We start from the raw sequence: 24,030 nt of genomic DNA on the forward strand, positions 1-24,030 counted from the left end.
CTGATTTTCTAGATGAATCAATGTGTTTGTTTAAAAAATCCAAATACAAAGAGTCAATTTTCCATCTACACACTTCAGCTCCAACTAATAATTACATTTTTAAAACATTTCCACAAACATTTCCACAGAAGCTCAAATAAATCAAGTCATTGGGAGAATTAACGGCACCACCGCTGGCTGGAGATCAGACCTCCAGATGTTGGTTTAGCCACATGTGAGAACAGCCGTTATCTTTTAATGACGCCTGTTTTTATTTCGTATCCATCAAACGCTTCATTAAGTCCGATACTTCCAGTTTTCATTTACAGTTTGACATGAACTAAAACATCTTCCTGTTGGGAGCAGAACAACGTGATATCTATGTAAATATGAATAAGTGTGTATCACGTACTGCAGAAAAAGTCTTCACCGAAGTTCATCTAAATAATAAACAATATTGAGCTGTAAACAGTAACTCTGCTTCTTTAGCAGGTTAATAAACCTGTGCAGCAAAGAGATTCATTCACTGTCATGTGTCTGATGTGCTGCTTCTGCTGTTGCTCCTGTGTTATAGTTTTAAATTGTTGTGGTGAAGCCAGCTTCATTTTCTGCATCTTTCGAGCATTAAAAGCAGTAAATAGACGTCATTTTTAAACGAATCCATTTAGCTCTGCACAGAACGAGCTGTTTCCTCTGATTTCAGCAGAAGCACAGTTTAACCTCCCGAAACAATTATTCGTTTCTACCTGAGGAACAAAATGTCTCAGACTTGGTAACGAGCTACAGGAAAACTCCCAGAAGAAGAAATCAGTCAAATCAGCTTTAAAACCAAAAGATGTGAACAGACACACACAGCTTAGAGGACACTTTCATCATGGTGTGTGTGTGTGTGTGTGTGTGTGTGTGTGTGTGTGTGTGGGAACATTACAAGCTGAACCTCTTCTCCTGCATTGCAGCATAAAGTCTCCAACCGGATCTCAGACCCAACCCTGCCGCCTCGCTCCGAGTCCTTCAGCAGCGGGGGCATCCAGCAGGCCCGGACTCCGCCCATGCACCGCTCCATGGAGCCACAGGTGTGTGACCTGTGTTTGTGTGTTTGTCTGAGTGTGATATGTACGTTGGTACGGTGCAGTGGAATTCACTGGTTCTCTGGGACTCACCAACTGGCCCGTCTCTGAAACAGGAAGAGAGGATTAGACTCAGGACTGTGGATGTTGTGGTTATGAGGTTGTCCTCTCTGCTAGCTTCAGTATCGTGTCCACAGGATGTCAGTTTAGTTTAGTTTAACTCGCTTTAGCTTTTTCTTTTTTAATCAATCAGTGAGAAGAGCTCCTTTCGTGATCAGCGTTCAGGCCCCTCAATAATGTCTCTCAGTTATTGGACACAAAGAAATTTGTACATAAAATATTTGCAGAGAATGAAGCGTGTGCGTGTCCTGGACATGCACGCACATGCAGATACAAACCCTCCACACTTCTGTGGAACCGTCACAGATGCCCACGAGTGCATTTTAACGTGATGAATTCAAAGATCGGCGAGTGTTGGAGCCAGCGAGGTCGCTCCGTGTCGTCGATGCGTCCGATCGTCACGGACACACGTGGGTTTTGGTTTCATCAAAGGCGAAGCAGCTGAAATGAAACTCTGAGCTCTTTTGAACATCAGCAGAGTGGCCTCATTAGTGCAGGAGAGGCTTATGTGAATGGGATTAAGTGTCTGAGAGGAGCTAGAGTGAGACAAAGATTAATAAGGAGATTGTCGGGTGTGATGGAGCGGTGTCGGCAGGCGGTGACGCAGCATTGTGCTAGAAAGTGCGCAAAGCTTTGTGACGGCTTTTGATCGTATAGATGAAGAGCAGGAGGAGGATCAGGATGAGCAGTTATTGCGAGTTTCTCCTTTGTGAGTATTTGAGTTGAAAGTTATGTATCTTTGCAGTATCACCAGCCATCCCTGCAGCGAGTCTCTCATGCTGTGGTGGAGGTCCAGCTGCACCGTCTGTAGTCTTTTCTGATCTGCAGCAGGAGTGAGCTCGGCGTAGTGGCTCTCCACCCTCTGGGCTCTGGTTGGACTGACCCTCCAGCTGGCAGCAGGTATCAAGATTAAAATAAGGGGCCCGGAGGAATGAGAGTGTTTGATCAGAAATAAATACAGTGAAGAAAACTGGTGCATGAAATGTTGTAATAATAAAAGCGTCGTGAAAGCCTGCACTGGAATCACGGTTTGATTTCAAATCCACTGTGATGGAGTACAGATGCAAAATGACAGGCATCCAGTCGGCAGGGTTACTTATCAGTAACAGTAAGTTTGGTTCTGGGTCTCAGCTTGTCTGAGGAGTTTTCAGCAGTTTATAGGTGTCACCCCCTCAAACTGGGTGGGGTCTGTTTATGTTATGGGAACAGTGGATGGTAATGGAAATAAGCAAGATGGAAACATGCCAGACTTTTCCTTGACATCTCTCCGTCTGTGCTCAAGTAAAGCCGGTCTGTGGGGAGTAGTTTCAGTAAAACTCTGGTAGGAGCTGAGTCCTGCAGGTGTGATGCACCTGTTTGTATGACATCAGGAGACACGGACCGAACGCTGCTGCACGTCACCAGCAGGAGGCGCTGTTTGTCTGCTGGGCTGTTGGAGAAAATACTCACACACACACACACTCTCACACACTCACACACTCTCACACACACACACACACTCTCACACACACACACACACACACACTCTCACACACTCACACAGTGCACTGCGAGGAGTGTTTTCCCTCCTCCGTGACCTCATCTTCCTTCCTCTGCATCACTCCTCCTGTATTGTTTCCTCTTGACTTGCCTCCTAATCACTCTGTCCTGATCCTGCTCTCTCCCCTCCACTTTGCCTGTTTCCTGCCTGCGCGCATGTGTGTGTGTGTGTGTGTGTGTGTGTGTGTGTGTGTGTTCAGATGGCCCACCTGGTGCAGGTGAAGAGTCATGGCTTGTCAGGCTCCCAGTCCCTGTACGACCCCCACGGCGTGTCCTCCTCCTCGGCGTTGCCCTCCCCCTCCCGGCCTCCCATGCCCCGGCAGAACTCTGACCCCACCTCTGACACCCCTCCTCCCCCGCCCCTGTCCCGCCTGGCGCCCCCCCTCGACAAACTGGACCGCAGCTCCTGGCTGCGGCAGGACGACGACATGCCCCCTAAGGTCTCTGCATGCCACCGCCAGTGTGTTTTTATCCACGTGTGCTGAGTTTGCTTTTCTTTAAAGTCTGTTTTTACCTTTTTCTGTCTTTTTCTGAGTTTCTCTTTACTTTTTGATTTTTTGAGTGTTTTCTGATTGTATTTATCATTTAGTTTATCGTTAGTTAAACATGATCTATTTGAAAAAAGGACTTACTCTGGTAGAAATCACAAATTTCTACCAGAAATTTGTGATTTCTGGTAGAAATTTAAAATGATTGTGTTGTGTATTTAGCTTCACATTAATTGTGTTCAGATTAAATGCAAAGCTGGGTTTCAGAGCACTGCTCTTTAGTCTTGTGTTATGTGCTGCAAATATCCTTCATCCCAGTGAAATGAGCTTTAGTTAAAGCTGCTCAGCGAGGCATAATTCTGTCAAACGTTTTTCTTATATAAACACCCAAATGATGTCAGTAACTGCTCTAAAACTAAAAGACTAAGACAAACAGACTTTGTAATGGATAAAGGACAGTCTATCCCCATCACCCTGATTAAAATTGTAATGCACAGACTAAAATTCTGCTCATTTTTGCTTCCTTTTTGAGTTAATTTTGTGAATTAAAGAATGCCTTTGCAGCTCTCAGTTTTGTACTTAAACTCTCTGATGTTTTAAAATGTCAGCTTTTAGCCTGTTGCTTCCGGACAGATGTTAAAACCTGCTGCTGTTTTGTGTTTCCAGGTTCCTCAGAGGACGACCTCCATCTCTCCGGCTTTGGTCAGGAAGAACTCTCCTGGAAACGGGCCAGGCCTCGGCCCGCGGGCCGGCGCTCACCTCATACGGGCCAGGTATGTGCAGCTCCGATGTCGACCGGTGGAAATGTGGGTGTGGGTATTTGTTCACAGTCATGTCTGAGGCAACGCTGTGTTTGTGTTACTGTAGCAACCCTGACCTGCGGAGGCCCGACATGTACTTGGACACTCCCCTGAAGAGAACAAGCAGCGGCAGCTCCTCCAGCTCCAGCACCCCCAGCTCTCAGGGAGGCTCCAACGAGCGCGGTGAGTCACCTGTTTGTCTGTGAACTCACAAAAACCTGACCTGAACCCACGAAACCCAGTCTGAGCGCCCAAGCAGGCCTTTGAAGGTCTCTCTCAGTGTAAAGGTACTGTTTGTAATTACCCTCTGAAACTTTTTTGCTTAAACTCTCACCACCACCAGGGGGCAGCGTTTTACCAGGTGTTGAGATGTTTTTAGATATTTTGATGTCTCATTTTCGTTAATATTTCATGCTTGTTGAACTTGTTTCCTTAACAAGTTTAAATTTTTTCCATTAGTACTCGACATCGCTCAACGCGACTCAAGGTGGTACAGCTCGCCTCGCCTCATTTTCTCAGTGTGCGTGGTCCTGGTTATAGTACCGTGTCCGAGGTTGTGATAATTAGTATGTGACATGAACGCTAAAACAATGACATACCTGCTGCTCGGCCTGAAGCTTTTAGTCACACTCAAGGATCACAGCGTTGGTTTTTGTGGCCTTTTCACTCATTGCCAGGTTTCAGAAATGTCCGTTTTGATTTCGTCACACACTCTCTCATGACTCATCGAGTGACGCCACTGACCAGCAATCGGTGGCTTGCAGTCTTTTGACGTCACATTTTTGCCTTGGATCACTTGGAACCTCGACCGAGTAGGTACTAAAAAGTACCTGGTAACAGGTACTTTGTGTTCGTAATGGCCAACCTGATTAAATAAAGGTCACACTGACTTGCTGCACCACCTTGTGGTTCAAATTGGTATTGCGTTAAAGTCTAACCTCACCTTATATTTCCCTATGCACAGACGTTTTGGACGTAAAGTCATAGCAGTTGATTTTTTTACGCTCAGTTGATAATTTTGGATTTTGGAAGGCTCACCAAACCCACTGATGAAATGCTGCCCCCTAGTGGAGATATTTGTAAAGGGTAATTACAAAAAGTGCCTTTAAATTGCTTCTTAGAATTCTTTCTTAGCGTTCTGTCTTCCCCAATTTGTGCAAGCTCTGCTGTTTTATGAAAAACATCCTCTTGTGTTTGGGTTTTAGGTAATTCAGCCTCTAAGACTGAAGGCCACGACGCCAAAGACGACAACAGAGAGATAACCCGACCCAGCAGGCCTGCAGTGAGTACACACTGTGTATAACACAAACACACACACACTCCTGCAGCTCTCCTGTGTGTGGCAGTGCCACAAACCCCCGTAAGATTAAGAATACTCATTAAATAAACATGCGGTGACTCTTCTCTCTGAACTAACCTCTTCCTGTCCTCCATCCCTCCTCCATCGTCCGTCAGAGCTATAAGAAAGCTGTAGACGAGGTTAGTGATGTTTCTCCTCCTTCATCACCTCACCGCACTGGCACCCTCACATACGTTCTGAATTAAACTCCCGATGTTACCCTGTGCGATTCTTTCAGAATAAAATCATGCTCGGCTTGTGATATTTTTTTCACTCACATTAACACAGGCTTCGGCCCAGATAATAATGAGAGCTGGAAAAGTTGAAAAGCCGTAAATGCTCCTCGCTGAGAAGCCCTCCAGCAAAGCCTTTGATTTTTAGTTTCTTGCTGTGAATTTTCACTTTGAATGAATAAAAAACACAGTTTGGAAAACTGTCTCCAAATGCTTTGAAGTTTCTTAGAATAGACTTTAATTTTCACCAACTTTCCACTTGTTCTCATGTATGTATCATCGATTCATGCTGCTTTTTTAAATTCATTATCAGGTTTTCATACCGAATAAGTTATATTTGTATTTAAGGTCTTTGTTTTCAAAGAAAGTTCTCAAGAAATATCTTATTTTCCAAATTTCCTTCACTTCCTGAAACTTTAAAAGAAGAAAACGTCTCTCCTATTTCAAAAAAGATTTAAAGCTTTATCAAAATCATCCAAACTTCTCTTTCTGAAATTATTCTCAATCAGTTTCAAAATATAAGGTCTTAAAAAATCCTGATTTTAAACCAAAGTTACTGTTTTCCAATAAAAATCTTCTTACTTTTGGAAAATGTGTCTGAAAACATTCCCTTCTGTTTCCTGTCAAAGAGACTCGGTCTGGATTTAATAAGTTATAATTATGAATAATAATTATAACTTGTGTCATTTCCACATGTGCCCCCCCCCCCCCCCTTTTCTTCCTTGTTATCATTTCTCTCCAGGAGTTGGTAAGACCCCCCTCCCCCCCGTGCCCCACCAAAGCCCCACTTCCTACCCACTGCTCACGTGCACGTTTTCCTGCTGTGAACTGAAGATGTTTACATGTAGTTGTTTTGCTGAGTCTCTGATTCATTCGCAGGATCAGGATTGGACGATGATTCAAAGTTCAAATAATCACAACTCAAATCTTTCTTACTGACAGAGTGCAGAGTGAAATACTTTTGGTCTTTTAATCCTTTGAATTTAGTTCCTAGTAATTTAAATGAAATGTTTATATTCACCTTATTACATTTCTAATAATAGCCAAAGACATCCTATATTTATTATATTTGTATTGATGATGTCTGATATTTTAGTTTGTTTTGTCTGTTTTTACATTTTCTTCATTTCAACATTTATTTATATTAATATTTTATATTTATAGTATTTTTTTGAATGCTGTTTATATTTTATAGTCCTTATTTTTATGTGTAAAATTACTTCAGATTTTTAGATTAATTGTATTTTTTGTTTACTGTATTTATATGATTACTTTATTACTTAATTTTTGTAGCAACTTTATTATTTTGTAGTAAATTATTATGGATTTTATAATCATCCTAATTTATAAAATTATTCATTATTTAATATATATTTAATATACAGATGATAAATATATTATCTGTATATTTATGAGTGTATTATTTTTTTATGTTTTATGGGGTGTTTTAAATTTCCAATAATACATTTTCCTCCTTTACGCTGCGTACGTGGTTTGTGAGGCTCACAGTGAAACCACAGTGCTGCACAGAGTTCTCGTGTGAAGGTTTAATGCATTAAGGAGGTCTTACAGGAGAAGCTTTTGGTTATTCTTGTGATCCAGAGAGAAACATTTACTGTCGTATTAAACTTCACAACAGGAAAATGTTGCAAAGAGCATCTCAGCTGTAAAGACAGGATATCGGCTGCTTTTCAAACCATCGCCAAACATTTCTAACTTGTTTAAACTGGTGCTGCTGTGACGTGTTTGCAGCAGAGGCAGTGCACAGAAGCTGGATGAGGCGTCAGGGTGCATGTACCTGGCTGCTCGCTGTAAAATATCACAGAGGCTCAAGTCTGCTGAACTTTGACCTCCCACTTTGAGGCATGGTGCATCCTCCTTCTCTCACTTCACCGTCCTCCTCTCGACAGACTCGCTAACGGCTTGCATGGTGGCACAAAAACCAAAAACACATTTGCTTCCTGCTCTTTGCTTCTGAGCCGCTGCAGCGCCGCAAAGAGGCAGGAGAGCTGCGAGAGTCACTGAAGCGTTCCAGGATTGCAAAAATAAGGAATATCAGACATGCAGCTTTTTTTATTGTGGGGGGGGGGGCATAATCCAGGATGATGAGAGATGTTTGTGATAGCATGTTTCACTTTGTTCCACCTCAAACTTTGCAGCACAGACTGTGAGATTTTTGTGTAAAAATGAATTTTCCTTAAATGATTGATTTAAGGAAACGTCGCCTCAGGTCAGCTTTGTTTCATCTCTTTGATCGCTGTGTTTTTATATTACTGTGATTTTCTTATTGTAAAAATGTTTCCTGCCTTGAATTTGTTGTGAATCTTTCTCTCAGACAACTTGTATAGTTCGTCTGGTCTCTGGTGTCGAGCAAGTGAATTCTGAAATATCGTTTAAAATTAAAATTGCTTTTGCTGCCAAATTACTTTTCCATCATCAACGCTCTTACTCGGCTAATTAAACACTTTATTTTCAGTGTGATATTAATCTAAAATTTAATGAAATGCAAATCTGTCTTCACACCTGAGAGTTGTGCTTTTGTGGTGTTGGAACAGCTTAGCAGAGCTTTTTAGACGTGATAGTTAGGCTACAAAAGACTTTCATAGATGGACCGAATTCCTTTCAGTTATGATATTTAAACCTCCAAGAAGCCACACGCCGGATATATAAGAAGATAAACTTATTAAAGACAAAAATAGTTATTGCATGATCATTTTGGACCTGCACACTACTGACTTACAGAAATGAAGAAAATAAATAAGTGTTGAGTCACTTTTGAATTTGTCTTCCTGCAGGATCTGACGGCTCTGGCCAAAGAGCTTAGAGAGCTGCGGCAGGGCGAGGAAACCAGCCGCCCGCCGGTCAAAGTGACTGACTACTCGTCGTCCAGTGAGGAGTCCCACAGCAGCGAGGATGAGGAGGGAGAGGGCGGGGCTAACGATGGATCTGTGGCCGTCAGTGATATCCCACGCATCATGTGAGTGATGGTGATAATTCAGGAATAGCTTTGCATCCAAACCAACGAAGAGCACGACCACAGACCGTACCAGCTAACGTTTAGGTCTGAGCACGGAGACTGAAAGAAACACCTGTAAGAAATGTTTCTTAATCATTTTTTAATAAAATGGATTTTGTAAAGGATGGATGCAGCTCAGGCGCTGAGGATCCAACTGCAGGAAGCACAAAGGTTTAATCTTTGGGTGAGGTCAACGGCAATCAGTCAGTGTGCCATAAAATAAGGCGCAGACAAAAGTACATCAAGAATTCAAACACGCAGGAAAAATTGCAGCTAAAAAGGACAACGATGGAGCAAATGGTTAGAGGCAGGCTGTGATTGGCTAATAGGAAGCAGCTGTGAAACACAACAAAGATGATGCCAGTTAGGGCGAGGCTTTTAATCACAGAGGAGGGAACACTAACAGCAGTAAGATTTGTAAGATTTTACAAAATAAAACAGGAAACGACAGAAACCCAACAGGAAGTGCCTTAAGTCTGGATTCTTTCTAATAATAGCCACCAGGAGGCGACTCTTCTGAATGCAAAAAAAGAAAAACAACATTTTCCAGGTGTGCTTATGGGCTCAGTCCCATTTCAGGTCATATTGAGCAAACCATTAAGTCCATTTTGTAAATTTTGGTCATTATGAGGGTTATGCAGGAGGATGCACATCGGCTGATGATGCACAGCGCTATTAGTGCAGCTCGGAGGACGGTTTGCTTTCACAAACATTTGGCCGATACTTGTTTTGCAGTTAAGAGGCGACTTTTGTGTTTTTCCCTTGTTTTCCCAAAGTCTGCAGCTCTGTGCTACACTCATCATTCATCTGGCAAACCTTCCTTTTCTATGTTTCACTGTGAAACAACAGCTAAGGGCGTTAAGAAGAGGCTTCAAGCCCCTCTTGCACAAGATGATATATATGCAGTATTTATGCAGTACTGAGTGGGTTTTTTGTACTTCTTACTTGTTTCTCCACACGCCATTATCACATATATAACCCAGGAGATGGATCTGTTCAAATTGTTAAGCTCTTATTTTAAAGTCAGATGCGTCTGTTTAAAAAAAACATTTTAAAAAAGTTATTAAAAGATGATAAAAATCTGTTTTTCAGGCCCGCTGCGAGTCAGAGCACCAACGAGTCCTTCGGCACAGCGGGAGAGCACAACGACACCAACGAGGACACGTATGCAAACAGCTCCCAGGACAGCACCCTGGTGATGCGTGAGGTGAGTCTCCGTTTTAACCTTTGACCTTGACTGCACAGAAACCGACACTCATCATCTCTGCACCAGATTTGTTGCTTTTTTACTGAGTAGAGGGCAGTGATCGCGGTCTGTTTACACAGCTTGCCCTCAAATCTCAGATATGATTCAAAATCAGCTTTACAAAACAAACTGATTTAAACAGTTTGTTTAGAATATGCTTTGGGGCTTTTATTGTGAAAGGACAGTGTAAGGGGAAAACGCACAGAAAATGGCCCAAAGCGAAGCTGAACCTGTGCCTCTGCACTAGGCCAGTGAGCTGGAGCTGAAAGCATAGTTTAGAGGTAACAGAACTATTGCACATCCATTTCTGTTTATTATTCAAATAATCTTTGAACTCCGCTGAAGGTTTTGGAGAAAACAATCTAAGAGACTCACCACAGTGTAAGTGTGTGTTAAAGGCCAAGCGTGGTAGAAACACAGACCTGATAGCACATGTGCCCACCCTCCCCAGTTTAAAAATAACACTGAAACAAGCACACCTGCATGGGTCCCGCCTCCCTCCATCACCTGACCTGTCAAACAGCCTCGCTGCACAGTAGCCCGCCCCTCTCTCTCTTTTTCCAGAAACACAGGGAACGGAGGCGGAGCTCAACCGCCAGCAACGGTTTCCCCGGCAAACTGTTCTATGGCAGCGCCAATCTCCCCGATTTGGTGCAGCAAAGCACCTCCCCCCTGGTCTCTCCAGGGGATGCCTCTGGGGTCCAAGTAGGTGGAGCAGCACCCAGATATCGGCCCTGAAATCCTCTCCACCCTAAACCTCCCCGCATCCTGACAAACCTCAACCCTGCTCGCCCCGACACCTGCCCACACTGCTGCTTTATCAGGGTGGGAAATTACCAGCAGCCACATTTAAGGCTGACATTATTGAAGCTTGTGGACTAAATGAATAAAAGGTGCATATGTAGTTTCAGAGGATTGGCCACAAAACCGAGTGCTTGTACAAGATCATCTTCTTGTGCACATCTGGAACGATTTCAACACTGCTCATATATTTAGGCCGCTCAGTTTTGTCTCCTTATACTTCCGATGAGCGGATCTCAGTGATCCTTTGCTTCGATCCTTTGCCAGTCACGCTGTAGGAAAGGGTCCTTAAGGTGGCCGTTGTTGTGAATTGGAGCTACAGGAAGGAAACTGAATTGATTTCAAAGAAGAGAAAACTCAATGTCAAATCTAACACGGTGAGATGCCCCCGAAAAGTTTTATATGTTAACAGATAAAAGTGGCACCTTTAATTTCCTGCCCTGTCCTGTTTGACTCAACCTGCCTTGCTCTACTCGTTTGATCCTTCTGCGTTTGTTCCTCCCTCGCTCAGTTTTCCAGCCTCTGATCCAGGAAGTAACCCCTTTCCTTTTTCTGAGCACCTGATACAGGTCTCTGACAAAATACAGGAAACACTGATGAGGACCGGTTTATATTTTGTGACACTTCATAGAAAATCTTTGTGTTTCCTATATTTTGATCCCAGTTTTTTTATACAGATTTTTTGCTGTTCATGGTAAGTGTTTGACAAACACGTGTTGGACTGTAAAGTCTGTGTTTCTGTGGCTTGCAGTTTGGCATGGGAGGCAGCGGAGGCTCCAAGTCCTCCTTCACGCCATTTGTTGATCCGAGGGTGTACGGGACCTCCCCGACCGACGAAGATGATAAAACCTCAGCCTCAGGTAGGCTTCTCTTCTAATTTAAAGCATCAGTCACATGAGCAGGTGGCGTACAGTAAACGCAGCCTGGCAGCAAACTGTTTTTACCCTCTGAAAGGTCAAATATAGTGTTAGTGCTGCTGATGCTTCTAACCCGAAAATCTCAGGTTAAAGTTTCTTTAGCCCCCCCTATAGTAGCCATGCATCTGCAAGCTGCTTTGCAACCCACATCCTGACAGCCTGACTTAATCATGTTTGTATCTGTTGTTATTGATTGCCAGTATTTTTATATATATATATATATATAGATAGATAGATAGATAGATAGATAGATATATATATATATATATATATATATATATATATATATATAGATAGATAGATAGATAGATAGATATATATATATATATATATATATATATATATGTAGTCTAATTTATAATTATGAAAATAATAGAATCCAATATATTAGTAGCGTAAAATGAAAAAATAGTGTAAAATATTGTATTATTGTCTCAGGGATGGGGCAGCTGCAGATGAGATGATGTTGCATTTTGTTGTACTTTGTGCTGCAGCGCTGTTTGCTGATGAGTTGCTGAAGCAGGAGCAGGAGCAGGCGAGGCTCAATGAGGCCCGCAAGATCTCCGTGGTCAACGTCAACCCCACTAACATCAGGCCGCACAGCGACACGCCCGAGATCCGTAAATACAAGAAACGCTTCAACTCGGAGATCCTCTGTGCGGCTCTCTGGGGTAAAACTGTCACGTCAGCAACAGCCTCGTGATAATTTGAATCCTGTGCAGATACAGAGGCGCTAAAAAGGAAGCGTGTGTGTGTTTTGGGCAGGAGTGAACCTGCTGGTGGGAACGGAGAACGGCCTGATGCTGCTGGATCGAAGCGGTCAAGGCAAAGTTTACAACCTGATCAATCGAAGGCGCTTCCAACAGATGGACGTCCTGGAGGGACTCAACGTCCTGGTCACCATCTCAGGTTGGCAGCTGATTTCACCAAATGCCACATCACAGATCCACAGTTGATGGGTTAAACTCACAAAGACGCAGACACCATTTAATTTATGTTTGTTCCATACAGGAAATGAATTATCATTTCATTTGAATTCTGAATTTTCCTCCAAAATAGGGAAGAAGAACAAGCTGCGGGTTTACTACCTGTCCTGGCTGAGGAACAGGATATTACACAATGACCCTGAAGTGGAGAAGAAACAGGGTTGGATTACAGTCGGGGACCTGGAGGGCTGCGTGCATTACAAAGTCGGTACGTTCAGATCGTTTATGGGAGACGTGCGGACCTGTTCACTAACAAACTAGAAATTAATATCTATCATATCTTATGTTGAATTAAAATCTTTTTTAGCTGAAATCCTGAGATTTCACATTAAAATGTGTCTTTATTTCTGCAGTGAAGTACGAGAGGATTAAATTCTTGGTGATTGCTCTGAAGAACTCAGTTGAGATCTATGCCTGGGCACCTAAACCTTACCACAAGTTTATGGCTTTCAAGGTAATCAAGCTAAGACTTGTGATATTTGGAAAAGTACATGATACTGATTTCTTTGTATTTCTTTATTTTATTTGTCTTCTGCAACTAGAGAGGAAATATCACACGCCTGATTCACAAAGTTATATCCAGCTGCTTTAGTGCATGACTGAACCTCAGTCAATCTTCTTTTCTCTGTCTGCCAGTCTTTCACTGACCTGCAGCATCGCCCCCAGCTGGTGGACCTGACTGTAGAGGAAGGGCAGAGGTTAAAGGTCATCTACGGCTCTAGTGTTGGCTTCCATGTAATTGATGTGGATTCTGGAAATCCCTACGACATCTACATCCCCTCACATGTAAGTGTGTGTGTGTGTGTGTGTGTGTGCGTGCGTGCGTGCGCGTGCGTGCGTGCGTGTGTGTGTGTGTGTGTGTGTTACTAGGACAGGCCTCCACAAAGTAAATCAGTAATTTCTAAAGTAAAGACTTGGTTTTAGCTCAGGGTAAAGTTAGGCTTGGGTTAGGTTTTTTCTGAGGCAGTGTGTGTGTGTGTGTGTGTGTGTGTGTGTGTGTGTGTGTGTGTGTGTGTGTGTGTGCTGGTATTAATACACTGCTGCTTGTCTTCAGGGACAATTCTTCACAATGTGAATCACTTTGTAAGGCAGGGGTGTCCAACTCCAGGCCTCGAGGGCCGGTGTCCTGCAGGGTTTAGATCTCACCCTGGGTCAGCTCACCTGAATCACATGATTAGGTCATTACCAGCCTCTGGTGAGGAGGTAACTCAGCCATTTAAATCAGCTGTGATGGATCAAGGACACATCTAAAACCTGCAGGACATCGGCCCTGGAGTTGCCCACTCTTGGTGTAAATCTTTCCCACCACAAAAGCAATACTCCTACTATGGATGTACGTGGTTTCACAACAGTACGTCCTCTGAAAACAGCTGTGAACCTCTATTGTGCACGTACAGGGACCTGCCTTCCTTCGGGGAACATGTCCCCATAATATAATAAAGCCCAATGTAAAAGAATTAGGAGAGAGCCATAACTTCAATTTCAGTGGTTACAGGGAATTAAACTGGTAATTCCATAACAAATGTTTTAAAAGTTTTCTGACTTTACCCCAAAAAGTATTAAAAGTTTATTTTAGGTAACATTAAGGTTAAGTTTGGCTGTTGTTGTTGAAGCTGGTGCGAGGCTCTGTGGGGACACGCCCCCATAATTCATTCAGATGTTCCAGTTAGGCCGAGGTCAGACAGATAGCAGCTGTGGTTACAGTAGATCACACCGAATGAATCAATGTGCTGTAAACATGACTGCATATGTGTACTTTATATGTAACTGTGTTTGACTGCATGTTTAATATGAGTGTGATTTAAGGAGTGAACGTGTGAGGAAATGTGAGAGGATGAATGAGCTAATAGCAGAACAAATGAAATGGTGAATGTGTGACAGCCCCAGAACAGAAGTGATGAAGAGAACAAAGGAATGTGTGAGGAGGAGAGGCTGTAAGTCACAGATGGAAATGTTTCAGCGAGTGAGTGAATTAGCAGATGAATGAGTGAATGTTTGTTAGTGAATGAACTGGTGTTTGAATCCAGAGGCAGAGGGTGAATCGCTGTCCTCCTTTAACCCCGCTTTGGTTACAGTCAGAGATGGACGGGCCAAGGAGACGGTAACCACAGCAACCGCCTCTCATTGCTTTTGGCAGTCATGAATCACGCTGTGCTCGTGTCTGTTTCCATGGCAATTGCGTGGCTGAGGAGCGGGAGGCTTTATTGTTGCAGCAGTTTCTTCTCTCTCAGGGTGGGGAAGGGGGGATGTTAGAGGGGTCCAGCTCCTAACACCCCTGCCCCCACCCCATTCAACACCCCCCCTCCCGTCTGTCGTCCTGGCAGATTCAGGGTCAGGTGACCCCGCACGCCATCGTGGTTCTGCCCAAGACGGACGGCATGGAGATGCTGCTGTGCTACGAGGACGAGGGCGTCTACGTCAACACCTACGGACGCATCACCAAAGACGTGGTGCTGCAGTGGGGCGAGATGCCCACCTCCGTCGGTACGTCAACCAATCAGCTCGCTTTTCCCTGACCCCACTGACCTCTGACCTCTGATAAGCGGTCTCAGCAGATCATCTTTCACCCTCACTATCTACCACACCCCTTCTCCGCTCAGAGCAACACGCTTGCCTTTTCTTGCCTTTTGCTTTCGCCTGTAAACAAGAAGCCCAGACTGTCGTCTCACTCACCTGTTTCATTACCTGCTTAAAGGGATACAGCAGGTTTGGGCACTTGGTCAACTCAGAGCAGTGAGCTGATGAGAACAAACTGTCTCCATCGCCTCCGTTACCTCTTTCTACGTCTTTACCGTGTGAGAAAATTTAAGTCAGTTTATTTTAAAATCAGCACAAGATTTAGAAAAAGTAACCGTGCTGGCTCAGAGGGAGTGACTTTATTGATTTGAACTTTTACAAAAAGTAATCATAATTAAACTCTTTATATTACAAATATACTCTGCATACACTTTAGTCAACACATAGTGTGGCCACCCTGAAGCACACCTGGTTTATTTTCTTATGTAAGGTCCAAACTTCACTAAATGAACACCAGGTTTAATTCAGCAAGACATGAAACCAGGACTGAGATTAGGGGAGAGTGAGGGCCATTTTCTCAACGACTTCATTGCATTTTGACTTCTCTTTGCAACCCGAGCAACTGATCAGGACTAAAAGTAAAATGTTTAGTTAAATGTAGACAAAATGATTCAGTGGTCACATTCTCACACATCCAGCATTGACCTGGGGGAATTGCAACAAACTCGATGTGTCTGCAAATCCTTAAAACCAGGCAAGCTTTAGCAACACGCACACGCCAGGATCATGGAGAGTTTAGTGTCAGTGCTCTCATCACACGAGGGGTAAGTTGACCAAATGTATGACATCCCAAAACCTCGACGTATCCCTTTAACGTTAAGTGTTGAACATCCAGCGGCTGCATGAGCTGATAGCGGCGGATCTTTGCCTTCCTCACTCCCAGCTCTCACAAGTCGTTTACTGTCTGCTCGTTCTTCTTTGTGAGTTGAGTTTGTGTCGTGTGTCTGCTGTGTTAACTTCTGTCCTCTTGTTGTGTCTCGTTGTTGACCGTGAAACATTTCAAAAGGCACTTTCTCATCCGCTCTTCCTTTCATCCTTGATTGCTCGAGCTCTGCAGTAACCCGGTCCAGACAAAACGTTTGTGAGATCCAGCAGCAAAGCAACGAGATGAAAGCTCTGCAACAGATCAATGCAGGGGCAGCACATCTAAATTCATCTATTATTTAGAAGTAGCGTGAGTGCATCAGAGCGCAGCCGAGCATGAGGGGTGGATCTTGAATCTTACGATCCAAGTCAGTCAAAGCTGGTGTGTCTCCGCCCATCCTCACTCTTACAGATTTCTCTGTGCTTAACCCTGAATGACAAAAACACGTGTGTGACTGTGTCTCTGTCCTGGAGCACTGTTGCTGACGTGTCACATTTTCTGTGTGGGCATCGTCTCCTGTTAACATGTTTTTGTGTATTTAACTGTCAGACCAGATTGTCTCACAGCCAAGCCCGGCTTCGACCCCTCCCCCACCCCATAAAAACTTAAACGCCTGACTTATTTAACTCTCCGCTGCGCTTATAAACACCCAACCGATCCCGATCCTCCGTATGTGGGACCCTTTTTGTCTTTTCTCCCACATGAGAATAAAAAGAAGCACCAAGAAGCTGCACTGACCCTGGGTGACCAGGTGGACCGGCCTGAACACGGTTTTAATAACTTCTGATAAAAGAAAAGATATCAAAAAATCTATTAGTGCCACTTTTCCTGAGCTTGTAGTTTAGAGACTTTCCCTCCAGTATTCTGGTGACGCATTAATATAAATGAAATGGAAGCTTCTGGCACAACTTCACTGCACTGTGAAAGTGCATGAAAGAGAACAAAGATCTAAAGAGGTCAAAGCTCCAGCAACATTTATTAATTAACCTTCATCAGCCTGATCAAGAACTATACTGCACACAGCATGCAAGTAACATATGTAATAGAGTAGAGCAGGGGTCCCCAATCCCAGGCCTCGAGGGCCGGTGTCCTGCAGGTTTTAGATCTCACCCTGGGTCAACACACCTGTATCACATGATTAGTTCATTACCAGCCTCTGCAGAACTTCAGGACATGTTGAGGAGGTCATTTATCCATTTAAATCAGCTGTGATGGATCAAGGACACATCTAAGACCTGCAGGGACACCGGCCCTCGAGGCCTAGGACTGGGGACCCCTGGAGTAGAGAGAAAAAATTTACACCCAATCAGCTCCATCCTGTATATTTATACAGGTCATTTGGGGCGTGAACAGGAAGAGGATACATCTGAGTGATAATTTAAGTTTTTCCTCATACAGTGTTACACACATCCACTATGAGGGGGAAATAAATGTAAAACAAATAAACTGGTAAAAAGGTATATATAGATTTATAATTATGATCTTCTGGGGCGATCGTGGCTCAAGAGTTGGCAGTTCAGCTTGTAATCGGAAGGTTGCTGGTTTGAGCTCCGGCTCCGACAGTCTCGGTCGTTGTGTCCTTGGGCAAGACACTTCACCCGTTGCCTACTGGTGGTGGTCGGAGGGCCCGGTGGCGCCAGTGTCCGGCAGCCTCGCCTCTGTCAGTGCGCCCCAGGGTGGCTGTGGCTACAATGTAGCTGCCATCACCAGTGTGTGGATGTGTGGATGTGTAAAGCACTTTGGGGTCCTTAGGGACTGAGTAAAGTGCTATACAAATACAAATACAGGCCATTTACAATTTCTCACTTTTATCAGAAATTAAGCAACACAATAAAATGTATAAAATCAAACTTCTTCTTATGATTTAAAAAAGAAGCTGAAACTTCTGGGGCTTAAATATTTATCTCTTTATCTTTTTTAACCCTCATTCAACCAGCAAGTGAAACTCTTGAGATTAAGGTTCATTTCCTCTGAGAGCGCGCTGGTCTGAGAGAGGCAGCATTAACAGAATAAAGCAGAGAAACCTCACACAGCAGAAATAAGGAGATCCTGAACTTTCCCACTGTAGTGCACATCACAAACAAACATTTCCCGCTAAACCTTCTTGAGACTTCACCATCATTTTAGGGGAGTGTTCATTTTAAAAGGCCACGGCTGTGCACAGCTGGGCGAGCTGTCATCATTTACTGGCCTCCACCCTGCGGACTCACGTTTCACAGTGTTTCACAGGCTGACTTTGCCCTTAAACGCTGTAATGACACTGCTGCTGGACAGCCCGGTGCAATGTGGCAGCTCAGATAACTGCTTTACATCAAAGCGACGAGGTTTGCCAGACAGCAGGCCTGCGACGCGTCTCTCCCAACGCTGGTCGTTCACATCCGTCAGAAACTGCTGCAATAATCTCCCGGAAGTGAGGCGGAGGAGGCCTCGAGGTGTGACTGGCCTGGGTGTGAGACTGGTGCTGAGTCTTCTCCTGTCCAACCCCCTTCTGTGTGTGTGTGTGTGTGTGTGTTTGTGTGTGTGTGTTTGTGTGTGTGTGCGTGTGCACCCTTTCCTCCCCTGCAGCCTACATCCACTCCAATCAGATCATGGGCTGGGGAGAGAAGGCCATTGAGATCCGGTCCGTGGAGACGGGACACCTCGACGGAGTTTTCATGCACAAGCGAGCTCAGCGACTGAAGTTCCTGACGGAGAGGAACGACAAGGTGAGTCTGTGCACACACAGCGCACACGAGCGAAGGCGCCACACCTGAAACACACCTGTATGACGTGCTGCCCTCTCCCTGCAGGTCTTCTTCGCCTCGGTGCGTTCTGGAGGCAGCAGTCAAGTCTTCTTCATGACCCTCAACAGAAGCTCCATGATGAACTGGTAACCCTTCCACCTCTTGGACCCGCAACCCTTGTTTTCTTCACCCCGAACATTGGCCACTGAGGGATGGAGGGATGACAGGAGGACGGTGTATGTGTGTGTAAATGTGTGCGCGTGCGTGTGTTTGTGGATAAACGGACAATTGAGCATCAGGAGAAAACTGCAGGAGTGTGCCCACCCCACACACACCCCCCCTCCAGCTGCAGGGGGCACTACAGGGCCCCCGCGGACGGTGCCACTGCCTGCTGAGCAAAGGCGACTCCTCGTGCTGTCGGCGGACGACGCCTCCTCCTCCCCTGCAGGCCAACGGCTGCTGTGGACATGCCGAGTAGCCTTCGACCTCCCCGTTCGATTGAGTGAGGAGCTGCAGAGTGTAGCACATCAGTGACTTTACATCACAGCAGTGTTCACACTGCGGGCACAGCGGCAGGTGGTTTGGCGTGTCACAGTGAAAGCTGGTACTGCTTCTTATACTGTGATTAAATTAGGTTAGAAGCATGAGCGTCCACACTAAGCCTGCTGGATCTGACAGTTTTGTGGATTTGAGCGCCACCAAATGAACGTTGACGATCGTGAGGATGTTTTGTCACCTGCACACAACGTGGTTTCTGGCTGCCTTTAAGTTTCTGCTGAGACAAACTAGTCCCTCGAAATAATCGCCTTCCTTTGTCTTGATGCACATTTGACTCAGTAAGAAGTGAGAGGGGTGCGCACAGATGGCTCTATTTAAGGTAGTGTTAAAAGAATAGAGATCATGGCAAAGACTTATTTATAGCCAAAAGCGACTCGCTTTGCAGAATCTTTCAAATAAAGAATTTCAGGCTTTAGAAGAAGTTAAAAAATCCTCAGAGAGAAATTGTTTTGTTAGTTTCTCAAAAGCAGAGGAAGAGATGTGAATGACGCAGTGGAAAGAGAGTTAGTGTGACCTTAACCTCCCAGGACCTGGCGTCCACAGATGTGGCTTATTTAGACCAAAATACTCAATTTTGCTCTACAAGGGCCTGATATCCACTTACGAGGACGTTTTACTGCCACTGTTGTATCGAAATTTTAAACAAATATCCTCATATGTGGCTCTGATGTTTCTTAGAAACAAAAATCAGGTAAAAAAAAAAAATCTGGTAATTCTGTGTTTAAATAATCATCAGGCCCCAATCAGCCCAAATATCAAAGAGAAATTAAACATGCTGCCGTGGAAGAGTTCAGGTCTGAGGAGGTTAAATGACTAACACAGTCTCAAAGCTTTCTATTAATCAGTGACAAATCTAGCTACAGTTTTGTGGTGACAAGTCTAACCCCGTTTTTAACCCTTACTTTAATCAGTCTGGGCTCATAAAAATAACCTGACAGTTTGTGTCCATGAACATGACAAAAACAGTTTGCCTTGTCACGACTTTCATGTTTTGTTATGAGACTGTGCTGACATGAGAAATGATGGCCGAGTGCAAAATAGACGCTCACGCTGAGCTTATCAGTAATAATTTTTACTTTTTTAGTAATCCATACCCGTTCAGTACACGTTCTACGAACCGAAGAGAGCAAAGTCTGAGTCGAGCCCTGACGCCGTCCCCCTCGGATGCATGTTTTCTGTTATGTGAGCAGCTTCTGTGATATTTCAGGCCTGCGTCGAGAGCAAAACCACTGGGTGTGCATCACTGTGGCCTTACTAGAGCTGTATCGGCAGTATAGGCAGCTTCTGGGTTGAAAAGCAAAGAACCTTTTCAATGGTGATCAAACCACATGTTTATTGGTATTATTGAGGTGTCAGAACCCGTTAAGGATACGGGGGAGGACGTCAGATGTCATCTTTATGGAGGAAAGACTCAAACATGAAGGCTCTTCCTCACAGTGGCTAATACACGTTATGAATTTAACACTGGAATCTATCTGCAGATATCCAAACCTGCAGAGCCAAAGCTGTGTCTTATATGTGAACTGGAAGAAGCTGAATCGGTGCTTCCAAAAACCAACAAATGTGTGTGTTGAAATTCTAAAACACCCAGGCTTAGTGTGGATAAGCTGCTTGTTGTCACGCCGATAACGATGGCGGTTAAATGTTTTGTCTCAGACCGATGTAGCTCTTTGTTCCAGCAGGAAACCACGAGGCCGTGCAGACGGCGTTTCTCACAGTGTGAACACTGATGCTGCTGCTGTTCTTCCCCGTCGGAGGCTACAACAGTTCAGACGAGCAGCGAGTGTCGCGGAGCTGCTGCACAGCCGGCTGCTTTGTCCCGGTTTGTTCCCAGCAGGGGGAGGGAGGTTGTAGATATTGTACCATTGCTGCAACAGCAACACAACAACAAAAGTATTCCCGTCATTTTCTCACAGGAAGAACTCAGCTGTAGAGTAGGCGCCACCTTCTGGAGGTTTTTACTCTCGTCTGTCCACGCTGCTGTGTGCACTCGTGTAAATACTCACTTTGATGTTAAGGACAGACAAAGAAAATAATGACAGTCTAGCTTTTTATCCTTTCTTTTCTGGCTCATCCCTTTGTGAATCTGTCGATGCTTTAGGGGGACTAAGCTCAAAAGTTTAGTTTGGATTTTTCTCTCCATAATTCATTTGCCTTTATTTCGTTTTTGCATGATGGCATTCATGTTTTTTTACCCGCCGTTACTTGTTATGAGTTGTAAATTTGAGGCAATACGCGGTGGGGCGGGGGACGTCTGACTGTGTACCCTACATCTCTGAGCTGAAAACAACAGCTGGGCTTTTATCTGCTGAACTGCACACTGGAGGATCACACGTTTACCATTAAAGTTTTTATGTTCACGATCATTTCCAGAGTGCAGCTGGTAAAGAGCGAGCAGGAGCGTCTTCTTAAAGGCTGGAGCTGAGCCTTTGCTGACTGTACGCGTTTGTGTTTATAGGAGGAAGCTGCTCCATCCTTTACTTGATCTTCTTTTGCTGTTTTTAAAAGAGATGGTGGAGGGGGCGAGTGATGGCGCGTTAAGGCCAGCTGAAGCCTTTTACATGTGCAGGATGTTAGCAGCACCCTGTGAATAAAGGTCAGGAGGCAGGGTCAGCTTGAGAAACCATAGATTAAAAAAAGAGATATATACTGTAAGAATTTTCGTTATGATGATGATATCCTACTGATCATTTTAGAGAAAGACAAAAAAATAATGTTCACTTATTAAAGCATAGTTGTCTTTCTACAGAATAGAGAACATAGCTATAAGAATTTCTAAAAAAAAAATCAAACAGTACAATGTTTTTATTGTGGTATTATTTGTATTTGTATTTCAATTTTTGTACGTATCAAGACTGTGAACATATGTACGATTGTTAGCCTCTGAGTGTGCGTGAGTGTGCGTGAGTGTGTGTGTGTGCGCGTGCGTGGAGGTGAGCAGGTGTGTGCACAGGTGTGTGACATGCATGTGAGTTTTCACCCCGTCTGAATCACTGGAATCAATCAAAAGACAACCTCGACCTGGTAACACGCATCTGTGGTGTTGGGAATTCTACAATAAATGTCCTCTCCTTGTACAGCAACCACACCTGACCCGCTCTCTTTATTCATACCCGAGTCACACGGCAGCTTCTGTGTTCTGAGTGAGATAAAGACCTAATAGGAAAAACACTCATTTGTTTTAGTCCCAGAGTTTCTACAGGCTGCAGCACAGATTCACAAACAGTCCCGGAAACACTCCTCAGAGATTTTGTTCCATATTGAGATGAAAGCATCGCACAGTTGCTGCAGGTTTGTTGGCTTCACATTCACAAATTCTGACGCCACAACCATGCCACATTCAAAGTCAGTTAAATTACCTTTCTTCCATCTGAATGTTGCAGACCAGGCAACATTTTTGCACTCTTCTGTGGCTAACTTTTAGTGAGCCTGTGTGGTCTGTAACCTCAGGAGGCTCAACGGGCGTGGTCTTCTGCTGCTGTTGCACATCTGCTGCAAGCTTTGTGCTCCTCTGCACACCCTGGTTGTAACAACTCGTTAATTAAGTTATTGTTGCCTTCCTATATATTCAAAGCGGTCTGGAAAAATTGACTTTATGTACAAAACATCCATGTATGTTGTTAAAAAGATAACTGAATGTGGCAAGGCTGTACTTTAGGGTAATACCAATTTGTACCAGATGGTGTTGTTATTCAGTGTAAGCTTTATTTAACAAGGCAAGTTATAAAGAACACGTTTTTATTTCCACTGACAAAAAAGTAAAGCATCTTGAAGAAATGGAAGTAGAGCTAAAAGGAACGTTTAAAGAACCAGAGCGTGTCATCTGAAAACATCGGAACACCTAGTTGGGAAAAAAGCTGCCAGACTTAAAGCTGACTGAGGTCCTTTGGGATGACCTTAAACATCCCATTCATCCTGGAATATCCTCCAGTGTGGCTGAATTAAAACATTTCTTCAAAGAAGAGTGGGCCAAAGTTCCTCCACAGTGATGTGAAACACTTGTTGTCCATTATCACAAACACTTGTTTGCAGTTTTTACTGGTGAGGGAGGCACAACTAGTTTAAGAGGCAACTGGGCAGCAGATCAGGAGGACTGCACCTCTCTGACTAACATTAAAATTTGTTTTATCAGAAATGTTTAAGTGTGACAAATGTGCAAAATAGATTCAAATAAATAAATCAGGAAGTAGCCAAATCCTTTTTAACTGTAGACACATGCATGTTCCTTTATCCATCAAACACTGAGCTGGTCACTGCATGGGCTTCAGGGAAACTACAGAGAACCACCAAGAGTGACCAAAGCTCAGTGCATCTGCACATTATGTTCACACTCTACCATGTAACGTCTTAATGCATGCTCGATCCAGGTAAGGAAATCCCAAAACGTTGATTCTGTTCATCAGGATGTAACGTTTTCAGCGGGAGAAACGTTCTGCCACTCATCCAAGTGACTACGAAAAACCAAAATAACAAGTTTCAGAAACGTACCGCACACAAAGAATTAAAGAGGACATCACACAGCCAGTACCCCTGATGGGATCAGGGGCATTAGTACACGTTTCTCGGCTAACATTAATGCTGAATGTGTTATGTTGAAGCAACATATGGTTAAAGCCAAACTAATGGATGGAGACCTTAAACTTCATAGCATCTACAGAGTAAAAGGATCTTTACATATTTATCAGTACTTTAAATTAGTATTAAATGTACTGAAGGAGTGAGGAGTGTCCTAAGAAGATGGAAGGAGTTTTGCCACTAGGAGGCGTTAGAGAAAAT

At 44.1% G+C, this 24,030-nt stretch overlaps 1 protein-coding gene across 9 annotated transcripts in view; it reads left to right on the plus strand.

The window, feature by feature from the left end:
* Positions 1-22,046, plus strand: part of tnikb (TRAF2 and NCK interacting kinase b) — a 68,238-nt gene extending 46,192 nt beyond the window's left edge. For 3 of the 9 annotated variants that reach the window (XM_086305640.1, XM_086305642.1, XM_086305647.1), the window contains 18 exons: positions 936-1,052; positions 2,906-3,145; positions 3,860-3,966; positions 4,061-4,176; positions 5,199-5,275; positions 5,449-5,472; positions 8,361-8,542; positions 9,674-9,788; positions 10,392-10,532; positions 11,380-11,488; positions 12,040-12,216; positions 12,311-12,454; positions 12,605-12,739; positions 12,885-12,985; positions 13,168-13,317; positions 14,856-15,015; positions 18,539-18,678; positions 18,763-22,046. In XM_086305640.1, coding sequence (XP_086161766.1) covers positions 936-1,052; positions 2,906-3,145; positions 3,860-3,966; positions 4,061-4,176; positions 5,199-5,275; positions 5,449-5,472; positions 8,361-8,542; positions 9,674-9,788; positions 10,392-10,532; positions 11,380-11,488; positions 12,040-12,216; positions 12,311-12,454; positions 12,605-12,739; positions 12,885-12,985; positions 13,168-13,317; positions 14,856-15,015; positions 18,539-18,678; positions 18,763-18,846 — 2,319 coding nt within the window. In that variant the 3' untranslated portion in view covers positions 18,847-22,046. The remainder of the gene's footprint in view (positions 1-935; positions 1,053-2,905; positions 3,146-3,859; positions 3,967-4,060; positions 4,177-5,198; positions 5,276-5,448; positions 5,473-8,360; positions 8,543-9,673; positions 9,789-10,391; positions 10,533-11,379; positions 11,489-12,039; positions 12,217-12,310; positions 12,455-12,604; positions 12,740-12,884; positions 12,986-13,167; positions 13,318-14,855; positions 15,016-18,538; positions 18,679-18,762) is intronic. The other 6 variants (XM_086305641.1, XM_086305649.1, XM_086305644.1 and 3 more) reach the window with 4 other exon arrangements.
* The last annotated feature ends 1,984 nt before the right edge of the window (positions 22,047-24,030 follow it).

This window comes from Aulonocara sp. 'chitande type north' Nkhata Bay, linkage group LG9 (assembly GCF_057382095.1).
Source record: "Aulonocara sp. 'chitande type north' Nkhata Bay isolate Kocher_YH1m ecotype deep benthic linkage group LG9, A_spYH_male_GT1.1, whole genome shotgun sequence".
Lineage (NCBI taxonomy): Eukaryota > Metazoa > Chordata > Actinopteri > Cichliformes > Cichlidae > Aulonocara > Aulonocara sp. 'chitande type north' Nkhata Bay.